This window comes from Cyprinodon tularosa, unplaced genomic scaffold, assembly GCF_016077235.1.
Source record: "Cyprinodon tularosa strain WSP-4 unplaced genomic scaffold, ASM1607723v1 ctg447, whole genome shotgun sequence".
NCBI classification, from domain to species: Eukaryota; Metazoa; Chordata; class Actinopteri; order Cyprinodontiformes; family Cyprinodontidae; genus Cyprinodon; species Cyprinodon tularosa.
Window position 1 is genome coordinate 535,466 of NW_024039171.1, and position 23,915 is coordinate 559,380.

Here is a 23,915-nt window from a genome sequence, read left to right on the forward strand (position 1 = left end):
CCACTTTTACCAGAGTATTTTTAACACAAGTATCTGTACTTTTACTCAAGTACGGAAAGTGAGTACTTTTGCCATCTCTGGTTTTGATTGACAAATATGCTAATGAGAAGGTTAGAAAAGAGCAAAGAGTTGTTTGTAAGAAGGTGATGCAACTTGATAAGCATTTATACACTATATTGCCAAAAGTATTTGCTCACCCATCCAAATTATTGGAATCAGGTGTTCCAATCACTTCCATGGCCACAGGTGTATAAATTCAAGCACCTAGGCATGCAGACTGTTTTTACAAACATTTGTGAAAGAATGGGTCGCTCTCAGGAGCTCAGTGAATTCCAGCGTGGAACTGTGATAGGATGCCACCTGTGCAACAAATCCAGTCGTGAAATTTCCTCGCTCCTAAATATTCCACAGTCAACTGTCAGCTGTATTATAAGAAAATGGAAGTGTTTGGGAACGACAGCAACTCAGCCACGAAGTGGTAGGCCACGTAAACTGACGGAGCGGGGTCAGCGGATGCTGAAGCGCATAGTGCGAAGAGGTCGCCAACTTTCTGCAGAGTCAATCACTACAGACCTCCAAACTTCATGTGGCCTTCAGATTAGCTCAAGAACAGTGCGCAGAGAGCTTCATGGAATGGGTTTCCATGGTCGAGCAGCTGCATCCAAGCCATACATCACCAAGTGCAATGCAAAGCGTCGGATGCGGTGGTGTAAAGCACGCCGCCACTGGACTCTAGAGCAGTGGAGACGCGTTCTCTGGAGTGACGAATCGCGCTTCTCCATCTGGCAATCTGATGGACGGGTCTGGGTTTGGCGGTTGCCAGGAGAACGGTACTTGTCTGACTGCATTGTGCCAAGTGTAAAGTTTGGTGGAGGGGGGATTATGGTGTGGGGTTGTTTTTCAGGAGCTGGGCTTGGCCCCTTAGTTCCAGTGAAAGGAACTCTGAATGCTTCAGCATACCAAGACATTTTGGACAATTCCATGCTCCCAACTTTGTGGGAACAGTTTGGAGCTGGCCCCTTCCTCTTCCAACATGACTGTGCACCAGTGCACAAAGCAAGGTCCATAAAGACATGGATGACAGAGTCTGGTGTGGATGAACTTGACTGGCCTGCACAGAGTCCTGACCTCAACCCGATAGAACACCTTTGGGATGAATTAGAGCGGAGACTGAGAGCCAGGCCTTCTCGTCCAACATCAGTGTGCGACCTCACAAATGCGCTTCTGGAAGAATGGTCAAAAATTCCCATAAACACACTCCTAAACCTTGTGGACAGCCTTCCCAGAAGAGTTGAAGCTGTTCTAGCTGCAAAGGGTGGACCGACGTCATATTGAACCCTATGGATTAGGAACGGGATGTCACTTAAGCTCATATGTGAGTCAAGGCAGGTGAGCAAATACTTTTGGCAATATAGTGTATGTGCAGAGCTGTCGAGTAACGAAGAACAAATACTTTGTTACTGTACTTAAATACACTTTTTAGGTATCTATACTTTACTCCATTACTTATTTTTCCTCCTACTTCTGACTTCTACTCATAACATTTTCACACAAATATCTGTACTGTATATATATATGTGTATATATATATATACATATATATATATATTTGCTGAGATATTTGAGGAAATGGCTTGGCTTTAAGAGACCAAAAACGTCTTAAACGAACAGGTAAATGCTGTTATTTTAGAGGAATACATGGTGGATACTTGCAGATCTTTCTTCAAATGAGTCTGTGTTTTTCAGTGAACTTGCAAATGTTCTCACTTCACGGTCTGCAAACGAGTGCACCACAGCTGTGTGCTGGCAGCAAACCACAGACTCTGCTGTTCATGTGCTAGTTACATCTTGTGAACTGGGTGAAAGTTCCCTTCTTGGAAAAACCCTGGTGAATTGCATTGTCGCACTTTTGTTTTTGTCACTAAATTGACAATAAATATCGGCCTTTGGGGGGCGCTGTCCTGCAGGTTTTAGAGGTTTCTCTGCTCCAGCAGCTGATTCTGATGATTGCAGTTCAGCAAAAGCCTGTTAATCAGCTGTCAATGGAAACCAGCTGTGCTGAAGCTGGAAAACCTCTCAAATCTGCCAACTTTGGGCCTAAACTCAGTGATACTTACTGGGCCCTAGTTGCATTTTTAGTTGCATTGATTTTTGTGGTTTATGGGCTTTTAATGTTTGGCATTTTCTGTTTTTTTATTTATTGGACGTCCCTTTGCTTGGCTGACTGACTGTTTCTAACTTAATCAAGTTCCCTGAGCCTGCGATAAAGAGAAGGTGCAGAAGTTCTCGTTTAATCTTTATCATTGTAAGATTTTTTTTTTACCACTTTAGAATTTAATTTGTTTTATGATGAAATTGAAGAAATAATCAAGAAGCTGTTTTCAATTCTATTTATGGTTTATTTAAAGCTGTTTCACAAATGTAGGTCAGGGCCAGACGAGCCTGATCATTGGCTCTGTATCTCTGCCATAATGGCTCAAATGAAGTATCTCTGTAGAATCTGCAGCCAATCAGTAGCAAAGATCCGATCCAGGCCTTTAATCCTAATCTGTGTTTAAACTTCTGTTATAAAATTGGCTGCTGCATTCTAAATAAATCAGCAATGATTTCTCTAACCCTAATCCAAAGCATTACAGAACCCAACCCAGATGTAACGGTGGTTTTTAAAATCCAACTGGCTGCAAATTTTGAATTATTCTAATGAGCCTGCTCTGAATGTTTGAATAAAGTAGATTAAATAAGTTGCTGAAACATCGTATTGCTGCTGTGAGGAACATTTGAACACCCTGCTATTTTGCAAGTTTTCCCACTTAGAAATCATGGAGGGTCTGAAATTGTCATTGTAGCTGCATGTGCACAGTTAGACATAATCTAGAAAGAAAATCCAGAAAATACAATGTTTAATTTTTAAACTATTTATTTGTATGATTCAGCAGCAAATATTTGAACACCTGAGAAAATCAATTTGGTCCAGTAGCCTTTTTTTCCAGAGATCAAAGGTTTCCTCTAGTTTTTCACCATGTTTGCACTGCAGGAGGGATTTTGGCCCACTCTAGATCTCTAGATCAGTCAGGTTTCTGGGCTGTAGCTCCCTCAAAAGATGCTCTATTGGGTTTAGGTCTGGAGACCGCACCAGAACCTAGATCATCTTCTTCCAGAGCCGTTCCTTGGTTATCCTGGCTGTGTGCTTCGGGTCATTGTGATGCTGGAAGACCCAGCCTCCACCCATCTTCACTGCTCTGAGGAAAGGAGGTCTGTCTTAAATTGGCAAAAAATAACAATCAGGTGGAAAATGAATATTAGTGTTCTGCTTTTGAGGCATTTTGTTTCTCCAGAAGCACAGAAGAAAAACGAAGAATTCAATTTGAATTCAGAGACATCGGATGAGGTAGATGAAAGGTAATTAATAGATGCATCAATAATAAATGTGATTTCTACTTTTTATATTGAATAGAAATAAAAAAGAAAATATATATTTTAACAGGAGCAAATTAAAGTAATTCATTGAATCATCAGCTGAATATAAAACGAAAAATATGACGAATTAATGACCTTTTTTTAATCAAGGAAATTTCTCTGCAATGATTTTCCAGTTATGATATTTTCAAGTTAAATCAAACATACATAAAAAAAAAATACCTTTAAAACCATTTCAATGACGTCACTGGGGCTGGACAGTCGCACCATATATGGTAGCCTGTACCTATGATGTTTTAATGGCTATGGCGCCCCCTAGCGCCTCTACTACATCCTGGAGGCGCGCAGGAAGTCAGCGGTAAATCCTTCTGCTTTTTTCTCACTATTGTGAAAAAACTTTCTACTTTAATGAGCAGAAAAAAAAACGATCTGAGCTTCTGTTGTTTTTTTTCTTCCTAAATTCTCGCTTTATGTCCCATTTAATTATATATCTAATAAATGATTTATTGTTTGTTTGCGGGGTTTTTTAAGCCTTTCGTGGGTGCTGACTTTCATTTTCGGTTCCGCTCATTTCCTTTTACTTCCGTTAGTTTTTCTTGTCAGTTGAGCTGCAGGTTTTACCTGCATCTCTGCAGAGACTCTGAGTCAAAGCAAGATGATCCTGCTGCTGGTTCTGCTTTGCTCCATCTGGGGAGAACCTGCTCTGGCTCTGGAGAAGAGCAAAGCTTTCAGTTTAGGAGGAGACCTCCAGCAGCTCTCAGTGAGCCATGACTCTGTTTACATCTCTACAGAGGAGAAGCTTTACCAGCTGAGCCACGACCTGACTGTGATCCACAGCCTGAACCAGAGAGGGATCCTAAAGAACCCGGGTCAACTGAACGGAGAGGAGTTTCATCGGGTCTCAATGGATGCTGCCTGGAATACAACTTTCACCATAAATGTTTTATTACCTTTTGTGAACAATGGGACATTGATCATCTGCGGTGGGACAGACAAAGGCTGTGGTTACTGTGAGGTTCTGGACCTGAGGGACATCTCTAAGCTGGTGTTCAGAGAACACATCCAGGTGGGACCTCTGAGGAACAGCAGAGGTTCTGTCAGCTTTCTGGTGGACGTGAAGAAGGATTCAGGTCAGACTGAGACGTACATCCTGACCGCCATCCAGAAACAAGAGGAAACCAAGTGTCCATCTGACTTAAAGACAATCAACCTTCAAAACACAGATCAGAAACAGTCTGGGGGGATATTTGCTTTGTCTGAAGAAGGAGAAACACCTGGAATCCAAACTGAAGTTGATGTAGATTTTGTGGATGGATTTCAGATCAACTCAACAGTGTTTCTGTTCTCCAACGTGGCATCAGGAGCTAAAACCAACAAAGTCCGCCTGATTTGGCTTCAGGCTGAAACCAGTAAAGCTCAGACTCTAAAGTCTCTTGGTGGAGCGACTCTCAGTAGCTCTGATGGAGGTGAAGGCAGCAGACTGCTGGCCTCCTCGCTCATCCCAGGAGGACAGCAGGTCCTTTGGAGCGGAGTGTTCAGTTTGGATGGAGGAGAGACCAACACTGAGCTGCTGCTGTTTGACATCAGTCCTGATCAGAGCAGGACAACAGGCACCGATCCAGACTTCTATTACTCATCAAACAAGCCTAACAAGCCGGTAGGTCGCTGGATTTAACTAAACCCCCTGATGATGTTTTTATTCAGTCCTAAATGACTGAAAATACAGCACTCATTTACAGATTCTGCAAACTGATCATTTTAAATCATCTACAGTTCGACACTACAGCAGCAATAAGTTATGCAATGCATAATGTGCAATTACTGTTTAAAAACCTTGGCAATAACCTGTTTATATTTCACAGCTCTCTCTCTCTCTCTCTGTCTGTATGTGGGTGTGTGTGTGTAAATACCCTGTGCAATAACCTGGTATGATCTTGCTATAAAAAAAATAAAACACTATTATGTGAATGCATTCTACATAGTGTACAGGTGCTGGTCATAAAATTAGAATATCATGAAAAAATAGATTGATTTCAGTAATTCCATTTAAAAAGTGAAACTTGTATATTATATTCATACATTACATACAAACTCATATATTTCAGATGTTTATTTTGTTTAATTTTGATGATTACAAATGACAACAAATGAAAATCTCAAATTCATCATATCAGAAAATTAGAATATTACTGAAGACCAATAAAAACAAAGGATTTATAGAAATGTTGGCCAACTGAAAAGTATGAACATGAAAAGTATGAGCATGTACAGCACTCAGTATTTAGTTGGGCCTCCTTTGGCCTGTATTACTGCAGCAATGCGGCGTGGCATGGAGTCGATCAGTCTGTGGCACTGCTCAGGTGTTATGATAGCCCAGGTTGCTCTAATAGTGGCTTTTAGCTCTTCTGAATTGTTGGGTCTGGTGTATTGCATCTTCTTCTTCACAATACCCCATAGATTTTCTATGGGGTTAAGGTCAGGAGAGTTTGCTGGCCAATTAAGAACAGGGATACCATGGTCCTTCAACCAGGTACTGGTAGCTTTGGCACTGTGTGCAGGTGCCAAGTCCTGTTGGAAAATGAAATCTGCATCTCCAAAAAGTTGGTCAGCTGCAGGAAGCATGAAGTGCTCTAAAACTTCCTGGTATGTGGCTGCGTTGACCCTGGACCTCAGAAAACACAATGGACCAACACCAGCAGATGACATGGCACCCCAAACCATCACTGACTGTGGAAACTTTACACTGGACTTCAAGCAACGTGGATGAAGTGCCTCTCTTCTTTTCCTCCAGACTCTGGGACCTTGATTTCCAAAGGAAATGCAAAATTTACTTTCATCAGAGAACATGACTTTGGACCACTCACCAGCAGTCCAGTCCTGTTTCTCTTTAGACGCTTCTGACGCTGTCTGTGGTTCAAGAGTGGCTTGACACAAGGAATGCGACAGCAGAAACCCATGTCTTTCATACGTCTGTGTGTGGTGGTTCTTGAAGCACTCACTCCAGCTGCAGTCCACTCTTTGTGAATCTCCCCCACATTTTTGAAGGGGTTTTGTTTCACAATCCTCTCCAGGGTGCGGTTATCTCTCTTGCTTGTACACTTTTTTCGACCACATCTTTTCCTTCCCTTCGCCTCTCTATTAATGTGCTTGGACACTGAGCTCTGTGAACAGCCAGCCTCTTTAGCGATGACCTTTTGTGTCTTGCCCTCCTTGTGCAAGGTGTCGATGGTCGTCTTTTGGACAACTGTCAAGTCAGCAGTCTTCCCCATGATTGTGTAGCCTATAGAACTAGACTGAAAGACCATTTAAAGGCTTTTGCAGGTGGTTTGAGTTAATTAGCTGATTAGAGTGTGGCACCAGGGGCCATCAATTTTGAACCTTTTCACAATATTCTAATTTTCTGATATGATGAATTTGAGATTTTCATTTGTTGTCATTTGTAATCATCAAAATTAAACAAAATAAACATCTGAAATATATGAGTTTGTATGTAATGTATGAATATAATATACAAGTTTCACTTTTTGACGTGAAAAATAATAACGGTAACTCCATTGAAATGATTCAAAACTAAAATAACGAGCCAATTTTTTAAAATGTAAGGAGTAGAAAGTACAGATATTTGTGTAAAAATGTAAGTAGTAAAGTAAAAATATCAGAAAAATTTACTTGAGTACAGTAACGAAGTATTTGTACTTAGTTACTTCCCATCTCTGCCTATAAATATACAGTCTGTTACAATCACCCTTTTTTAATTGTATCTAAACTTTATTGTGTTCAGTTTTCATCATCACTGCATCAGTTTCCAAACCCGCCGTTATGCAAACTGAATCTTCTCTGTTTCTCAGTCAGAAGCTGCGGCTCTGAAACCAAAGGCGAAGCTTTTTAGGAAGAACCACATGAGCTCAGTTCTGGCCGTCAGGCTGGACGGCTGGATGGTTTTCTTCATTGGAACGACGGATGGACAGCTCATCAAGGTGTGTAGAAAAGAAAAAATCTGTTCCACCAAATAAAGAAACATTGAATTCTAAAGTTGTCCCTATTTTTATGAACTAGAGATGCATCAAAGTGAAATGCCAAACTGTTGAATTACTTTGACTCTTAAAGGACAAACACATGCAATATCTTTACATGGATTTTTATCTGTCTACTTGTTAAGGAACATTACTTTCCAAGCATTAACGTAGCATAATACCACCACCCCCATGTTTTATTGCAGGGACACTCTTCTATATGTGTGCAGTATTTATTTATTTGAATAGGGACAAAGCACATTAATGAACATCAGTATAAAACAAATGTAAATATGCCGGATTATAGCTACAAAGCTAGTTTTCATCCGGATGAAAACTAGTATGGCTTTCCTTCCTCCTGTAGTATTTGTTTCGTCTAACAAGAGGACATCCTTCACATGCTGGCTGTGTTCTCTGCAAACTGACCTCCTGATGGTCCACTTTCAGTATTAGCTTTGATATTGACATGTTTCTGTCCAGGTCCTGTGAAAAAAAACCTGTCAGCAGATTCCCTATTCACTCTACATTGGATTTCTGCTGCACGTGTCACTTTAATTCACGTTAATTTAGAACAGGGCATTTATACGCTATTATGATCAATGGTAAAGAAAGCCCAGCGTGTTTTCTGACTATTTTCATTCTCCATGACATCATTGTCTATTTTTATTGTCTTTATGTCTATAAACATCTAGGAATGAGATCTCAGTGATGATAGTGAAGGTTTGCCTAATTGCAGTTTACAGTTTGAAATGTCTAATGTCCCATAATGATTGAACCGTCTAGATGATGTAAAATTATAGTTTTATTGGTTTATTGATGCATTGTTAGAATTGTGTCGATTCTTTATCATTGATTAAGATGTGGGACGTTAATGGAATGCGTTAGCTGTTGTCGTCCGTCCATCCGTCCATCCATCTCTTAACTAAATGCTGTAACTGTAACCTACATTATTGTTGTTGTTAGCTTGCCGTAGACAGGAACTATCAGCCCGCCTGTCCAAAGATCCTCTACAGAACCAGTGGAGACAACAGAGTGTTTCCTAAAATCCATCTGGATCCAGTAGATCAGAGTTATGTTTATGCTGCGTTTAAAAACCAGGTAGATTGGAGTTTTTTCATGGGAAGTTTCTCTGTGTTGAATGTTAAGGTGTGTCTGAAACATGGTGCTCTGTTCCAGGTGAAGCACGTTCCGGTCTCAAACTGCGGCGCTCACCAAAATGTGAAGGATTGTCTTTCTGCACAGGATCCATTCTGTGTCTGGTGTTTGACTGAAAAAAGGTCCGATAAACTCCACCTGCTGCTGAATCCTTTAGGTAGATCTGAACCTCCTGATGACTCTTTTAAAATGTTTCAGATGTACATTTAAAGACAAATGCAAAGATGGAGATTGGTTTTCCATCCCTGATGAATCCAAGCAGAAGTTAGTTTCTCATATAGTCATGCAGGACTCCACAGGAGAGGTGAGTTATTAGTTAATTACTGTCTGTGTTCAGATGGAACCACCAGTTATTTGTCTCCTTTATTTCTTCTTCTCTCAGATCAAACTTATCATTCAGACACATCTGACCCTGAAGCAGACGGTTCCGCCTAGATTCGCCTGTCAGTTCTCATCCTCCATCCACCAACTTTTCAAAGAAACTGGACCACCACCTCAGTACCCACGATGCACCCGCATTCTAAACAACTCCTCTCCTCCTGATGGTCAGTGCTGGCCATTAATATTTTAAACCAATTGTTCAGTTTTTTTTGTTGTTTTTTTATTACTAATGTTGGATTTACAGATGTGGATGTTGATATAAAGATCAGACTTGGAGGAACAATCCTGGAAGACCAAATAAAGTTGTCCAACTGTTTAAATATCACTGGGGAGGCAAGTCTTCACCTGTAAGTTTGGCAACGTCTTAAGATACACATTTAATACTTTTCTAAATATGTAACTGCAATAGAGTGAAAAATTAAACCAAACTTGACATAAACATGAATATAAAATGAAGAGTCATACAGCAGCTGTCCTCAAGAACTGAGGACAGCTGCTGTAAGATTGTACAATACTGTAGAGCAGAGGTCACAGATTAGCGGACCGTGGTCCGGATCCAGACCCAACCTGATTTAAAACATTTATAAATTACTGCATTTATTCCAACGACAGTGTCTCACTTCACTTGCTCCTCTTCTCCTGTTAATACGGTAAAGCCCTGGGAGCGTCCGGCTCCAGGCTGCACGTGATCCAAATGAGCCAATGAGCTGTCAGTCTGGGTTGCTGCTGCTGCTACTTTTAGACACAGCAGGCAAACCTGTGGCAAGCCGGGCGATGGGAAAGAAGGAGAAGACCATGAGAAAAAGAGAGCAGAGAAAGTGTGGACTGCTGGAAGAACTGCGGTGAACTGGTGAAAGAAAAGTGAAATGGCGTGCTCAAAGATGACCCTGCACATTTAGAGGATGTTTGGCTCAACCTGCTGCTGTGAAGCAGGATTCTCCACCATGAACAGAATCAACAATAAATCTGGATCCAGGCTCAAAATGAGCTCCTTGATATGTGCTTGAGAATGGCTTAGTCTCTGGTTAAACCCAGGTTTAAAGCCTTGCAGGGCAGCCTAAAGCCCACTGCCAACATTAAGACAGAAAAAAGAAAAAACATAACAAACCATCAGTTCAGGGGTTTGATAAAATATGGGAATCAGGAAATTATCTATAAACCAAACTGAACGATTGTTGTTCTCTACTTGAAAAATAACTTTAGATTTTAAAATGGAAAAATGTTCTACTTGTTCTATGTTTTTTTTATTTAAAAAGTAAATGTATAACATGGATGCATAAAAACTCATTTTATTTCAGTGTTAAATTCTGTTTAAAGTAACTGTTTATTATAATAAAAAATGTCTCTGGATCTTTACTGGTTGATGATTTTCATTATTCGGACCCGCTGGTTTTTAATTGGTCACCGCTGCAGTAGAGGGAGACCTAGACGATACAGACATTAATCAGAGTTTTGTGATTATTGCCATTATTGAAGATCATGGCATCAATACTGTAAAACACTGTTTAGATGTTTCTAGGCTTATATTCTATGTCCAGGGTTCCAGAGTGGATGGAGCCTGTTTGGTCACCCATGTGACCCAGTTGGTCAGTAGTGCAATTCAAAATAATCTGAGATCGCACCAATGCAACCAGCTGTTGAAAATAAAGAAGAAAGTTAAGATGAGCCTTAGTGGGGACTCTATTTATTATCTATTTGTTCCTAAAATAAAGTGTTTTACTTCTGTGACGGTTTTCAGGTGTCAGCGGTGTATCAGAGCCGGCTGCGGATGGAGACAGAACCGCTGCTCCTGGGCCACTGATCCAGTCCAGAATGTAATAATGGCTCAGATCTGCATCTTAAACATCACATTTTTTAAATAAACCTCTTTTGTACTTTTTAACTCTTGGATTTATTAAACTGGGCTAAAAACAGCCTCACAGGATGATGAGATCTGTTCACCTCTTTCTTCCTGTAGGAAAGCATTTGTGAAAACATGGAGTTTAAGAAAATCTTTTCTGTGAGTCAAATTTTTAGCTGATCTGTTTGCTCATTTATACACTTTGAATATGAGTTGTAGGTCTTGTGTAACAGCTGCTTTTTCCGTGTTCCCTTAGAACCCAGAGATCTCCTCCATTTCTCCCAGCGTTGTGTCTTTCTATGGCAGAAATCATGCTGTGCTGTCGGGTCATAACCTCAGAGATGTGACCAGAGTCAGGATTCAGGACAACATGGGCTGTGATCCAAAGGAGTGAGTCGTTTTATACTTTACTGCTGACAGAATGACGTTTTTCTTCTGAAATGTTTTTGGAAAAGTGACTTCCAGTGTTGTTTTTCTTTGGAAAACAAAGATTGCCTCCTTATATATCTACATTTAAAGTCTTGTAAAAAAACAAAGCCATCCAGTTGGTAGAGCTTACTCCCTCCTGGAGGATGCTAATGAGTGAAAGACAGCAGGCTGGAGAACTCACATTTCCTATGAAAGTGGGAAACAGGGGCTTCTTGGGTCCTCAAATGTTGTGTCTGCCCTGCAGCATTGGATGCACTGCAGCAGGGAGACGGAAGTCATCAAAGAACTGATGGAGGTAGAGAATAGCAGCTCCTTGCTGATGAGAGAAGATAGGAGTTGGGGTCTAGATTAGAGATGTCCCGATCCAGGTTTTTGCACTTCCGATCCGATACCGATATTGTTTTTGGACTTCCGATCCGATACCGATACTGGCCGATACCAGCCTATCCGAGCATGTATTTAAGTTTAAGTTAAAGTATTTAGCCTTAGTTGTAAGACTCATGTTGAGAAGGGTTTTAGTACTCTTGATAACATCTAGCCAGCTAAATTAGGTGAGATTAAATAAAACACAATGCTTGGTAACAACAAACTTACCTGTTTATTAAGAGATCAACACAAACTGGACAAAATTATGAATAGCAATCTGAAATTGCACAGTGAGCAGTAAAACCGTAAACAGTTAAAGGTGCTATATTACTGTAAGTTTTAATAAAAATGCAAAACAGGGAAACACTGGCGCAAAATAGTGGAATGGATCGTTTCAATCGGCGAAACTGGAAAATACGGACCGGATTTTTAAAAAAAACTGGATCGGCATTTTACATGCTTTGCCGATACGCATTTTTTTTGCCAATATCGGTGTCCCGATCCGATAAGACAAGCCTAGTCTAGATAACAGAAAAGTTGGTTTCCTCTTCTGAGGCTTCTAAAGATACCATTAAAGACACAAACTATTATAATCTTCTTCCTGAAGGCCAATAAAAACCTGCAGGACTGATGCTTGCTTCTATTTCAACAATCAGGAGGAAACAGGAAAAACTGCCTTAATCTTCTGCTTAACTATGTCCTTATGCGCCCCTTATGGGATAGAAGTACAGTAGATTTGGGAGTTTTCTATTTTATTGCTCAAAAGAAAATACATTTTCACATCTATAAAATTCTGTTATTTTTTTTTTAAGTTTTGATTTAAAGTAGACAGCTACAAGTTCAACTCCTGGCCAGTAGGTGGTACATTTTCTCGATTTCCTTCACTTGTACTTCCGTGGGTCAATTGTTGTCAGTAAGTTGCCAGCATTTTCAATTTAATTCAGTTTATTTCTATAGAGCCTATTAACATCATGTCATCTCAGGTCACTCTATAGAGACGATTCAACCAGATTATCCAGTCAGATTGATTCAAAGTTTTCTATCTAAGGAAAACAAGGTGATTGCATGGACTCATTGACTATTCAGCAATCCCTCACACTAAGCATGCTTGTAGCGACAGTGGAGAGGAAAAACTCCCTTTGAACAGGAAGAAACCTCCAGCAGAACCAGGCTCGGTGTGAGCGGCAGACCAGGGTCTGCTGGAGGTAAGGGAGGATGACTAACAGTTCTTCTAGGGCTAAATTAAAACAGCTGTTTCTAGAGCCCCCTAAAAATCTCCACATAGAGTTCCTTAGGTCAAAGTTTGTTAACATTATTTTCTCTAAATTGTATTTTAACTGAAAAAAAGCGTTGCCTCGGCTGCACTTCTTTGATCTACATAACTGCAACCAGTCCCTGAATGGTTGCCATTTCAGCAACAAGTTGCCATTTCTATTCTCTGCTCCGCTCTCGCCATATGGTGCCGCTGTTTGACAAAGCCTAATTTCTATGAAGTAGCACGAGATGAGAGTGGAACAGTGAACGCTCTCACCGCGTGGGATTCGCCGCTGGCCGCTTCGCCACTGTTCCACAGACAGTTTGTTTAGGGATACTTTGTAAATTCACCACCGTCGCAGTGGAGACCTCATTCGGTCTGAGTGCACCTTTAACAATATTCCTTCAGATGTTCAGTCATGTTTCCTAAATATGTGATAGTCAATTAATATTTTCTTATGTCTTATATTACTAAGAAACAAAATGTAGTTTGATCAGTTTTATGTTTTGTTTTTTTCCTGTGATCAATGTCATCCTTGCTTCACCATTTATGTCTCTTTGGTTTCCTTGTTCCTGCTCAGATCTGCTGTGCTGAACAACAACGGGTCCAGCCTGATGTTCCATGTCCCCAGTGCAGAAATGAAAGGCATGGCCAAAGTTTGTGCTCTCCTTCTAGATGGAAGCTGCCATGGCAACCTCGCTATCACCTATCAGTCATCACCCACCTGCAGCGACATTGTACCAGCCATCACCTGGAGAAGGTACTTCACCTTTTTTCATCAAAAATATAGATTCCAGCTGCCGTAGAGAACAGTGCGCCTTAACCCTCTAATCATTCGCTTTACCAGATAACACTGCGAGACACAGCGCCAGCTGTCCTAAAACGGGGTATTAACTTTTTGCAGGACTGATCAACCCTGTAAAGCAAATATATTATATAGCACATAATTGATCAATTATTTATAAGAAAATCTATGGGAATGTAGAGCTGTGTTATGTCTATGGACAGAAACTGTTAGCATTGATTGATTGATTGACCTTATTGATCTCACAGTGCAGAAATGTACTTGTTCCATCAGCTCAAATGGCCCAAAGAGATGAAGAAGGTGCTAGAAGGAAGAAAAAGGTGCATGGGATATATACAGCATATACCATGCGTCCACATAGGACAGGTTTTTATTTTTTTTATTGATTTATTTGTTTTATTTTTTAAGAGTAGGATTATAATACAGTTCTTACACAGGTGTTTATATAGATGGACATTTATATATATAGTTATTGCTCTGGTTGTCAGATATAGAGAAACAGGTTATTGTATTAAATAGTAATTATTCTCCATTGCAGCAGTTATTACGGTTGTAGTGTCTCATTGTAGAGTCTGGTTGCAGCAGGGATGAATGACCTGCAGTAGCGCTCCTTTTTTCAAACAGGCTGTAAAAGTCTTTGACTAAAGGAGCTGCTCAGCTCCTCTCCAGTCTGCTGCAGAGGGTGGAAGGTGTTCTCCATGATGGATGGAAGCTTGGACAGCTCCCTCCTCTCAGCCACTGAGTCCAGAGTGCAGCCTAGGACAGAAACTGCCTTCCTCACCAGCTTATTCAGTCTCTTTCTGTCCCGCTCTGCGCTGCCAGGGGCCCAGCAGACAACAGCGTAGAGGAGGGCTGATGCCACCACAGAGTCAGAGAAGGTTTGAAGACCTGTTTTATTAGGTCTTTGGGTCTTAAGGACCCAGATGGATGGAACAAAATAATATGAATTTTAGAATTTAAAACTGAAAGTGAAAATAGTTTAGCTGAATTTTCAATGCAATGAAGTGCAGTTTAAAGCAAATGAGCTTCATTCAGTTTGAAATCATTTGATTGTTTTTATCCAGTTTTCCCTCCTTAAATATAGTTTCAAAGTAGCAAATTCCACTTTCAAACCAGCTTATATCATTTAGAATTTTGCGGATACCCTGTGGGTAATCCAAATTCAGCTTCTGGTGGCTTTGCTCCATCATTTTGTTGTTGAAGAACTTGATCTTTGTTAGATCTTTGTTCTCAGTTGGAATCATGTCTGAGCTGAAAATGTTGTTGACCTGATCTATCAAGCCGAAGTTTCCCAGTCCTGCCTGAAGCATTAGCAGTAGTGCATCACTGCATTTAAAGTTAAAGTGCCTGTGCTTATAGATTAGCTGGCATTGAAGTGGAGCTGAGGCATTTATGTCAGTAAATATTTTATGATCTAATGTGTTCAGAAATCTTTTCACCTTTCAAAAGCCAATTTATGTGATCCTTAAAAGCCAGAGAACTCCTCCCTCCTCTGAGTGTTCAGCCCTCATCAGTTAACCTCTGAGGCCCCCTCGGAAAAAAGCTGCGTCCTGAATAGTTGAGCAACACATTTGTTCCCTTCCAGTCAGAACATGTTGCATACCTCACCTCTGGCAGCCTGATGCTAATCTGATGCCAGTGTGAATAATATCTTAGAGAGAAAATATAGAATCTCTGACCTGCCTGGCTCTGGGATCTGTGGCTCTACAGGCGGCACAACATGATGACCCAATGGAAACCTGTGGAAAAGTAGTGGTGCAACTCATCTTTGAGGATTGCTTCATGTTGAATTGTACTTTAATTTAACCAGCAGGGGGCGAACTTGTCCCCATTTCTTGTCACATCAAAGTTTCTCCATTTCCCCTCCATCACATAGCTCAGCTGTGAAGCTTTTTATTTGAATGGGAATCAATTGTACATTTGGTTTGAGATTATCTACACTATTAATTGGCATCAAGGTAAAAAAAAAACCTCCAATTAGAAGTGCTTCCATCTGTAAAAATAAAGACTTGATAAACTTCTTAACTTATCTAGATCGTGCGCTGCTTCGTGAAAGACCCACGTCTTTCCTGCACATGATTCTTTCCTGTCCTCCTTTCATGTGATAAGTAAAATGGAGATCGTTAGGCGAACAATCTGAAACAGGATAGATGTTGACCTGCCAGCAATAAGCCCAGTAGATGAGAAAAGCTTTTTGTGATTTAATGGAGTTGAGTTTTAATATTCCTTTGAGAGGAAGCAGAACAACTTGTTTATATATTTTGTAATACATTAAAAAAACAAGAAAGCTTTTTCCCAGTTAGCAGCATCAACACTGAAACCAAGTGGCCAATAGCCCTGTCTATTAATGATAGTCTACGTTTCTATACAATAAGAATTATAAGAGTTTTGCCTTTTTATTCATTTTGTTTTTCAGTTACCATAAATGTTCCTCTTATATCTCATTAAAAAAAGGCTTAATAATATGAAAATACATAGTTTTAGTTATTCAGTCAGCTTCTAAAACAGCTCGCACAATAAATTCTTAAAATGTTTTTTTTTCTTTCCTCAGCATATAGTAAAAAATGAGCCCTTTAGTTTATGGAAACGTCCTTTTTATACGAGAGAAAACTCAGGTTTTTATTAAAGATGTTGCTTATCAAAAGTGATGGGACTAACGGTGTTGAAAGTAACGCCGTTACCTTGTTTTAGTAACGAGTAATCTAACTAATTACTTTGACTGTAACTATAACGCAGTTACCATTGCAGACACCCCGTTACTGCGCGTTACTCAGGTCGCACAATTAACCTTTTTTCATGATAGGACTCGTGCGTGCCTTGTCATGAGAGAGGGGAGGATGAGAATGGCTGATGTATAGTGAGATTCCGTCTGTCAGTTGGGTAGGTGGGTGTTTCTGCTGGCGGGTGTTAACGTACAGCACACACAGAGAGATGGAGAGTGAGGAGGACTCCAGCAGCAAAACGGCGTTTTCCAGATGGAAATACTGGTGTTACGTCGAGCTGCGTTTCCCCAACAGATACGGTTTCCCCTGCATCTCCGCACAGCGCAGGCGGAACGATTCACCGCGCAAGCGACAGGAAACGCGCATGCTCGCTAAAGGCGCGCAACAGCCACCCTGTGCTCACGCCACAGGAGAACTATGGAGAGCGTGAACGATCAAATGATAGCCTATATGGAGAAAGTGAGATGGATGGATGGATGGATACTCTGCCTTTTTAACCTTCTGTATTTTTTATTTTATACATTATTTGATGGCCTTTGTGGCAGGGATGGAGATCCATATTTTATGTCACACACAGAGTATAGATCTAGATAGATAGATAGATGTTACAGTATCTATAACAACCCAAACACACAGGATTTCAGAATTAGACATCCCCAGTTATTAATTTCATACACTCACCAGATCTGAATGCCCTGTTAAAAAACTTCACATGGCGTTCCCCCCTGATGTCATTTACGTTGAGTTGCAATAAATGCTAAACTCTCTGCAGGTTCTTGTCTTTGTCGTCCGCTCTGTTCAGCTGGCTTTGGAAACACACGGCGAGAAGGTGGGGGCTGGGTGATGAGGGTTACGGGGGCGAGAAACGCAAAACTAACGCAATAGTTACTTTTACTAGTAACTAGTTACTTTTATTGTGGAGTAACTCAGTTAGTAACTCAGTTACCTTTTGGGAGAAGTAACTAAACTATAACTAATTACTTTTTCAAAGTAACGTGCCCAACACTGCTTATCAATAAGATCAACCAAGTTTAGATAGTAAATGTTAAAATAAAACTTTAAGAGAACATTTGGTCCCACACTCTTAAAGTGTTACTTTAACAATGCAACATTTACTGCGTAGAGATTAATTTATTAATCAGTGACCGACAGTGAAAGTTGGTGATTACTGTGGCCGTGTGCAGCTGTTCTGCTACTTTACAACTGGAATGAGTTTCTGAAACCAAAAGTTCGGCTTTTAATCATAAAATGCCCAACATTCAGTTCGTGACTAAAAACCAGAGATGTCAAGTAGAAATGTTGACTATCGGTACTTTAATGAAGCCATTATTCTTTACACAACTTTTTGCTTCTATTCCTCACATTTTAGAAATAGACTTATTCGTTTTGTTTCATTTAAGCCCATTTTCATGGCCTGTTGGTATTTTAAAAAAAATTGTAAAAACCATCAAAATAATAAATTTTTTCTAGACAGTGAATTTCTTTGTGGTTGGACTCGGTGCTGCCCCAACTTGTTGTTTACCACATACCAAAATAAATAGTTTTATCAAGATGATGCAAAGTTAAATTTGACACTGTTACCATTATTTATAAACTAGGAAAAATAAATTGTAGAAAAATGTTCCTTTAATAGGGTAGAGCAGGAAAGCTTCTGTCCTTAACAGTTTTTTTCTGCTTTACTTTTATATTTTAATTAGTTTTAAAAATTGAACTTTGACACTTTTATTTGAGTAAAAAGCTGAAGTTGATCATCTTAACTTCTAGAAAAGTATTTTTAAACAGCAGGATTTCTACTGGAGGAATAAACTTTTGACAGCTCTGCCAAAAGCCCAATTATACACAGGGGCAGTGAAGCACCAGCAATAGCCGGCCTAAAGGGACAATGGAATAAAGTTATTCTGAACCTTAACGCAGTAGTGGATGAAGTACTCACCAATAGTACCCGAGAACAAGTATTGATACTAATACTCTAATCTTTCTCAAGTACAAGTTAAACTAAGTCAAGCATTTATTCAAGTTAAAGTATTGAAGTACTCACTTTTGAGAATACTTAAGTATTCAAAAGTACAAATTAAATTTTTTTACTATCTGTAGGTTTCTGTCTAATTTTCAGAGTAATTTTAAAGAACGTAAAACTTTCAGAAACCACCTGATGTATTGATGCATAGAACCACCTGCTATAGATTCTACACCACCTGGAAGGAGCTGCAGCATAAAAATACCACAAAAAATAAAGACAGATATTTTTAATATTTCTTATTTAAAAACAAACCAAAAAGAAAAAAGGAGAGTCTTGATTTATCTTGTTCTTTCACTATAGAACAGAAGTTTGAGGTTGAATCTTTTACCACAAAGAAACTATAACTCTGATTACTTGAAATTGCATTTAAAGAAATAAAATCAGCAACAGATGATTGCAAAGCTAAGCAGAGCCGAAAGGAACAAAGAACTAGCAGCTTCCTGGAAATGCAGTTAAAAGTTATAAGTAGCCCCACAAAAATATACGCAAGTAAATACATTTAAAAAAGTACCTAAGCTCAGTAATCAAGTAAATGTACTTTGTTACTTTCCACCACTTCCTAAACGAGACTAAAATGTTACAGTGTGACCTTCAACAGGCTATTCATGCTTACAAAACTTCCAATGCAAATTTAATAAAAGCTGCAGAGAAGAGCTGGAAAAAAAGATCTTCCTTATGACGTAAAACAAATCAATGATGGTTGTCATAAAGTTTGACATTAACCATGACTGCTGAGTGCGGCTTAACCTGCGTTTTGGTTTTTAGTGCATAATCTCTATTATCTACTGTGTTTATCTCCCCCTAATAAATGATGTCATGATCTGAAAAAGATCTTTTGGTTTTGCTCAGTTCATGTTTAATGTGAAGATGTTAAAAACAGAAGGTATTAGTAAGATGATAAATATTTTCCACAGCAGTGTCCAAGTATCATATTGGATATGCATAACTGTCTTATAGTGGGAAGAGGAAGGTCACTCTTATTGGTACCAGCATGCATTTGGTGGACGGTGTCACACACAGCTCCACCCAACAGGAAGTCATTCCTTCCGGGAGCAGAAGTTATCAGGTAACTGACTGGAATGGTCAGGATATATCAAATTATTCAATGTAATTCTGGGAATAGAAATAAAACTCAGTCTGTCACAATAACTGGAATATTTTTATATCTTTATCAGAATCTCACCTATGAAACACGTGCAGAAACGGATACCAGGATGTTACGTAGCCCTGTGTTTCTGAAAGTAGCCAATGAGACACTGAAATGCAATAAAGAAATAGTTTACTATCCTGACCCAGAGTTCAACGGCTTCACAGCCGTGAAGGAAGGGATGAATATCCGCATCAGTATTCAAGTAAGACTAATTCTGTCACTAATTATTCACATAAACATCTGCGTATTAGGTTATTTAAGGTGAAATGTCTTTTGTTCTTGCAGAAAAAGGCAGATAATCTGGAGATGAAACCCGAGGAGTTGGATGTTTGGGGGATTGATGGTAAAAAGCAATATCAATGCAACAAAATATTCAAAGAAAGTGGCAAAGAGACAGAAACTTTCATCTGTGAGATCGAAGGAATGCAGAACTCTGACTTTAAACAGGTTCAGGTAAATCCTAAAGCTTAATACTCCAAGTTCAACATTATAAAGTACAATAAAATGCTGTATTTTTGGTCAAAACTATCACAAAGGATTTTTGTATTACTTGGTTAGGAAGAACCTAAACACAGGGCTGAGCAGGTAGGTAATAGAAGAACCTCTCACCTGCAGGATGTAGGATTACTGTAGCCAGAGATGGCAAAAGTACTCACTTTCTGTACTTGAGTAAAAGTACAGGTACTTGTGTTAAAAATACTCTGGTAAAAGTGGAAGTACTGATTAAACTTCTTTACTCAAGTAAAAGTAACAAAGTACAGGCTTGTAGATTTACTTAAAGTATAAAAGTAAAAGTAGAAACCACTTTTTTCATGCCGTTGCCTACATTTTAAATGGATGTCTGCCAATAGGACTAGATCTCCGTTGTGTTCATTTTCAATCATCTCGTCGTCCATGCTACTATGCTAACGCCACCGCCACCAAGCTGCTATGATTTGCCGCAAATGAATACCGCCGAATCTGTCGATTCATCTTGTAGTGGTGCGTCAAATGCAACGTAGATTCCCATCCAATTAGATTGAATTTGGTATTGATGACGTGAAAAATAATAACGGTAACTCCATTGAAATGATTCAAAAATGAAGCTCTAGCGGAAGTTCAATTGAAGAAACTCTGGCTTACCTCCATCCAATCAGAAGCTGATCCGTCTCTGAAGCGAGCCAATCAGCTTCGAAATACTCCCCCACGAAGCCCAACCAGCATCCTACTTTCACTTTATAAGCACCTTCAAATCCTCGTCCCAGCCCGCTATCCAGCAATCGCAATGTCAGATTTAGACGACAATTCACCCACCTCCATCCCCTTCTCCACCATCGTAGCTGAATCGTCCTCCATGACATGACTTCTACCTCAACCTCATCAGAGAATATTAATCCCAGTGTCACCATCCCACGTCTCATTGCAATTGGTCCGGCAGAAGACCACCATGTTGAGCCCGGTTCTGCCAGAGGTTTCTTCCCAAGGGGGAGTTTTTCCTCTCCACTGTCGCTTCATGCTTGCTCATCATGGACAGTTTACGGTACCTGCATCACCAAGCAGGACCTCTATATCCCGAGTCTCTGAGTGAAGCCCCGGCGTCAGCTCCCTCAGTCTTCTAGTCCCACAATTCAGCTCAAGCTTGTCAACCAGCTCGAACTAAACCACCACCAGTTTCCAGCCGGGGGGGAACATCCCTATTCTCATTCATCTACTCATGCATGTTAAAGCATAATTCAGCATTCCGAGGTCTGAGCGCAAAAGACTATACTTTCATATCAATAAAATTCTTCTAATTATCTTTTCTCTCTGTGTGAGTTTTTCAGATTGAACTAAAGTAACGAGCCAATTTTTTTTAAATGTAAGGAGTAGAAAGTACAGATATTTGTGTAAAAATGTAAGGAGTAGAAGTAAAAAGTCGCCATAAAAATAAGTAGTAAAGTAAAGTAAAAATATCAGAAAAATCTACTTGAGTACAGTAACAAAGTATTTGTACTTTGTTACTTCCCATCTCTGACTGTAGCGATGGAGGGAAGCAGGGATGACAGAAGAGTTTTAACTGGAAGGGAAAAAATACAAACTAAAAGACTTAATTAAATGGCAAAGAAACAGAAAAATAACAGGCAAACATCCATAAAACACATTCAAATCAAGCAGATACTCTTTGATCACCTGATCATGATGATGAAAGCAACTCTCCAACCCCCATTTATCTTTGTTTAATCAGGAGTTAATTATGATTCATCCGATTTCTTAGAAAGCAGAGGTCAGTTTCCCTAAGCACACCCATACTGCCTGACCTGCATCATCAAAGATTCTCTTAAAATGAACGTGTCTTAAAACACGAAGTAGGCTATGAGTTAATAGATAAGCAAATATCACATGAATGGTAGTCAGAAGGTCAAAAACACTCGGAGCAGGAATCTCTGCTGGTTTCACTTGTATTAGTTAAGATCATGATTCATTATGACTGAAAATGAAAGTGGCTGGAGGGCTGAAAGGCCAAGGGGAAATAAAGGCCCACTCCCCTTACCGCAAAAAACATTTTTATGATCCATGTGACTTTAGAGAAAATTATTAAAATGACAGGATGTTGAGTTTCTTACAGCATTTTAGAAAAACATCAAAGCAACCAGCAAACATGGTGATGGTAATATGATGGTCTATGCCACCTTTGCTGCTTGACTGAATTTAAGCTTGTAGCAGAAAATGAATAATGTGAAATCCGCCAACCTGTCAGAGTCTTGGAAATTTACTGTTTCCATCACTTTCACTGAGCCTGGTTCTGCTGGGGGTTTCTTGGAAGCTCAGTATGAGGGATTGCTGCATAACCAATGACAGAAAACAAGTGACCATCCAGGAGCAGCGATTGCTGCAGTGACTTCGTCATCTGCAGCTTTTCCTTTGTTAGAGACTTTTAACCAATTTGATTCATTTTATTTATTTATTTATTTATTTTTATAATAAAATAAACATAACAGTCATGATTTTGCCCTCTGTAGACCTTTTGGTTCTGTTTAAGTTTCTTTTTTAATTTTCAGTTACACTTTGATTTATGCCTTTCTAGTTGTTTTCTAGTTATATTTAAGCAGTGTTTTTTGAGTTACTCTCTGTCGCCCCCTTGTGCCTGTCTCCTTTCCTCTAGCTTCTAGTTGCTTCTATCCACACCTGCTCCCTATCAGCTGTCCCCCATATATTCTCCTCATTACTTCATACCTCCATTCCTTTGTTTCTTTGGTTTATTCCACCCCCAGTGTCTCATAGTAAAAACTGTTGCAACCATTTTGCTTTTGAAGTGTTGAAATAATTTCTCTTTGATACAGATTAAATATGGAGGAAAGTCTCTAACCCTGAACCAGTCATCTCGACTTCCACTTTATGTACTACTTGTCATTCTCCTGATACCTGTCCTCATTACTGGTAAGTGTCCCATGTTTTCAGTCTCTACCAGCACCAGCAGTCTACAAACTGATCGTTTCTTTTCAGTGGTGTATTTTATCTATCGAAAACGAAGAAAGCACACTGCTGAGACAGACGCGTCGATGGGAGACCTGGAGTTCGACAATATGGAAGACTAATACTTGGAGCAGAGCCCTGCAGAAGGCTGCTGGTGTCTTCCTGAAACCCTGCTGACTGCCTCTTTGGGTCCCTGAGCAAATGGCCCCAGATTGCTCCCTGGGTGCTCCAAGCTGCCCGTTGCTCCCTAAGGAATGAATTGAATGCAGAAGACAATTTATTTATATATATATATATATATATATATATATATATATATATATATATATATATATATATATATATATATTGCAAAGTCAAGATAAAATGCTGACTTCCTTTATCTGGAAATCTTTTGTAATTGCCTTGAATCCTACTTTTCTGAAAGAAATATCAGTCAAGCTTTATTGGGTTCTTTAGATAAAACATGACCCTAACTCTTAATCATATTAGATATAGTAATATTTTAATCACTCCTTTATGTTTTCTGTTTAGCATCCATGAAGAGAATAAAGGTCCTTCTCTAAATATTAGCATATTGTTATTAAGTTCATTATTTTCTTTAATGTAATGTTAATGTAAATGTTGGGTCTTGCATCTCTCAACTTTCTCTTTATAAAATCCCACAGATTCTCTATGGGGTTCAGGTCATGAGAGTTGGCAGGCCAATTGAGCCCAGTGATACCATGGTCAGTAAACCATTTACCAGTGGTTTTGGCTCTGCGAGCAGCTGCCAGATTGTGCTGAAAAATGAAATCTTCATCTCCATAAAGCTTTTCAGCAGATGGAAGCATGAAGTGCTCCAAAATCTCCTGATAGCTGCATTGACCCTGCCCTTGATAAAACCCAGTGAACCAACACCAGCAGCTGACATGGCGTCCCAGACCATC

At 39.6% G+C, this 23,915-nt stretch overlaps 1 protein-coding gene across 1 annotated transcript; it reads left to right on the forward strand.

The window, feature by feature from the left end:
• The first annotated feature begins 3,747 nt into the window (after window positions 1–3,747).
• LOC119793247 (plexin-C1-like) lies at window positions 3,748–23,305 on the forward strand. Its single transcript, XM_038300323.1, has 16 exons — window positions 3,748–5,074; window positions 7,266–7,394; window positions 8,394–8,528; window positions 8,607–8,707; window positions 8,784–8,889; window positions 8,968–9,130; window positions 9,211–9,313; window positions 10,705–10,780; window positions 10,924–10,965; window positions 11,063–11,196; window positions 13,437–13,616; window positions 19,362–19,470; window positions 19,580–19,756; window positions 19,840–20,007; window positions 22,854–22,950; window positions 23,017–23,305. The coding sequence occupies exons 1-16, from the start codon at window positions 4,073–4,075 to the stop codon at window positions 23,106–23,108; spliced, it is 2,814 nt and encodes a 937-aa protein (XP_038156251.1). The 5' UTR covers window positions 3,748–4,072; the 3' UTR covers window positions 23,109–23,305.
• The last annotated feature ends 610 nt before the right edge of the window (window positions 23,306–23,915 follow it).

Bases quoted from the DNA above. Each gene is read 5' to 3' on its own strand.
- LOC119793247 (XM_038300323.1), top strand. From the start codon at position 4,073: ATGATCCTGCTGCTGGTTCTGCTTTGCTCCATCTGGGGAGAACCTGCT. The intron at 8,708-8,783 runs GTCCGATAAACT...AAAATGTTTCAG, and splicing joins TGGTGTTTGACTGAAAAAAG to ATGTACATTTAAAGACAAAT. The intron at 8,890-8,967 runs GTGAGTTATTAG...TTCTTCTCTCAG, and splicing joins TGCAGGACTCCACAGGAGAG to ATCAAACTTATCATTCAGAC.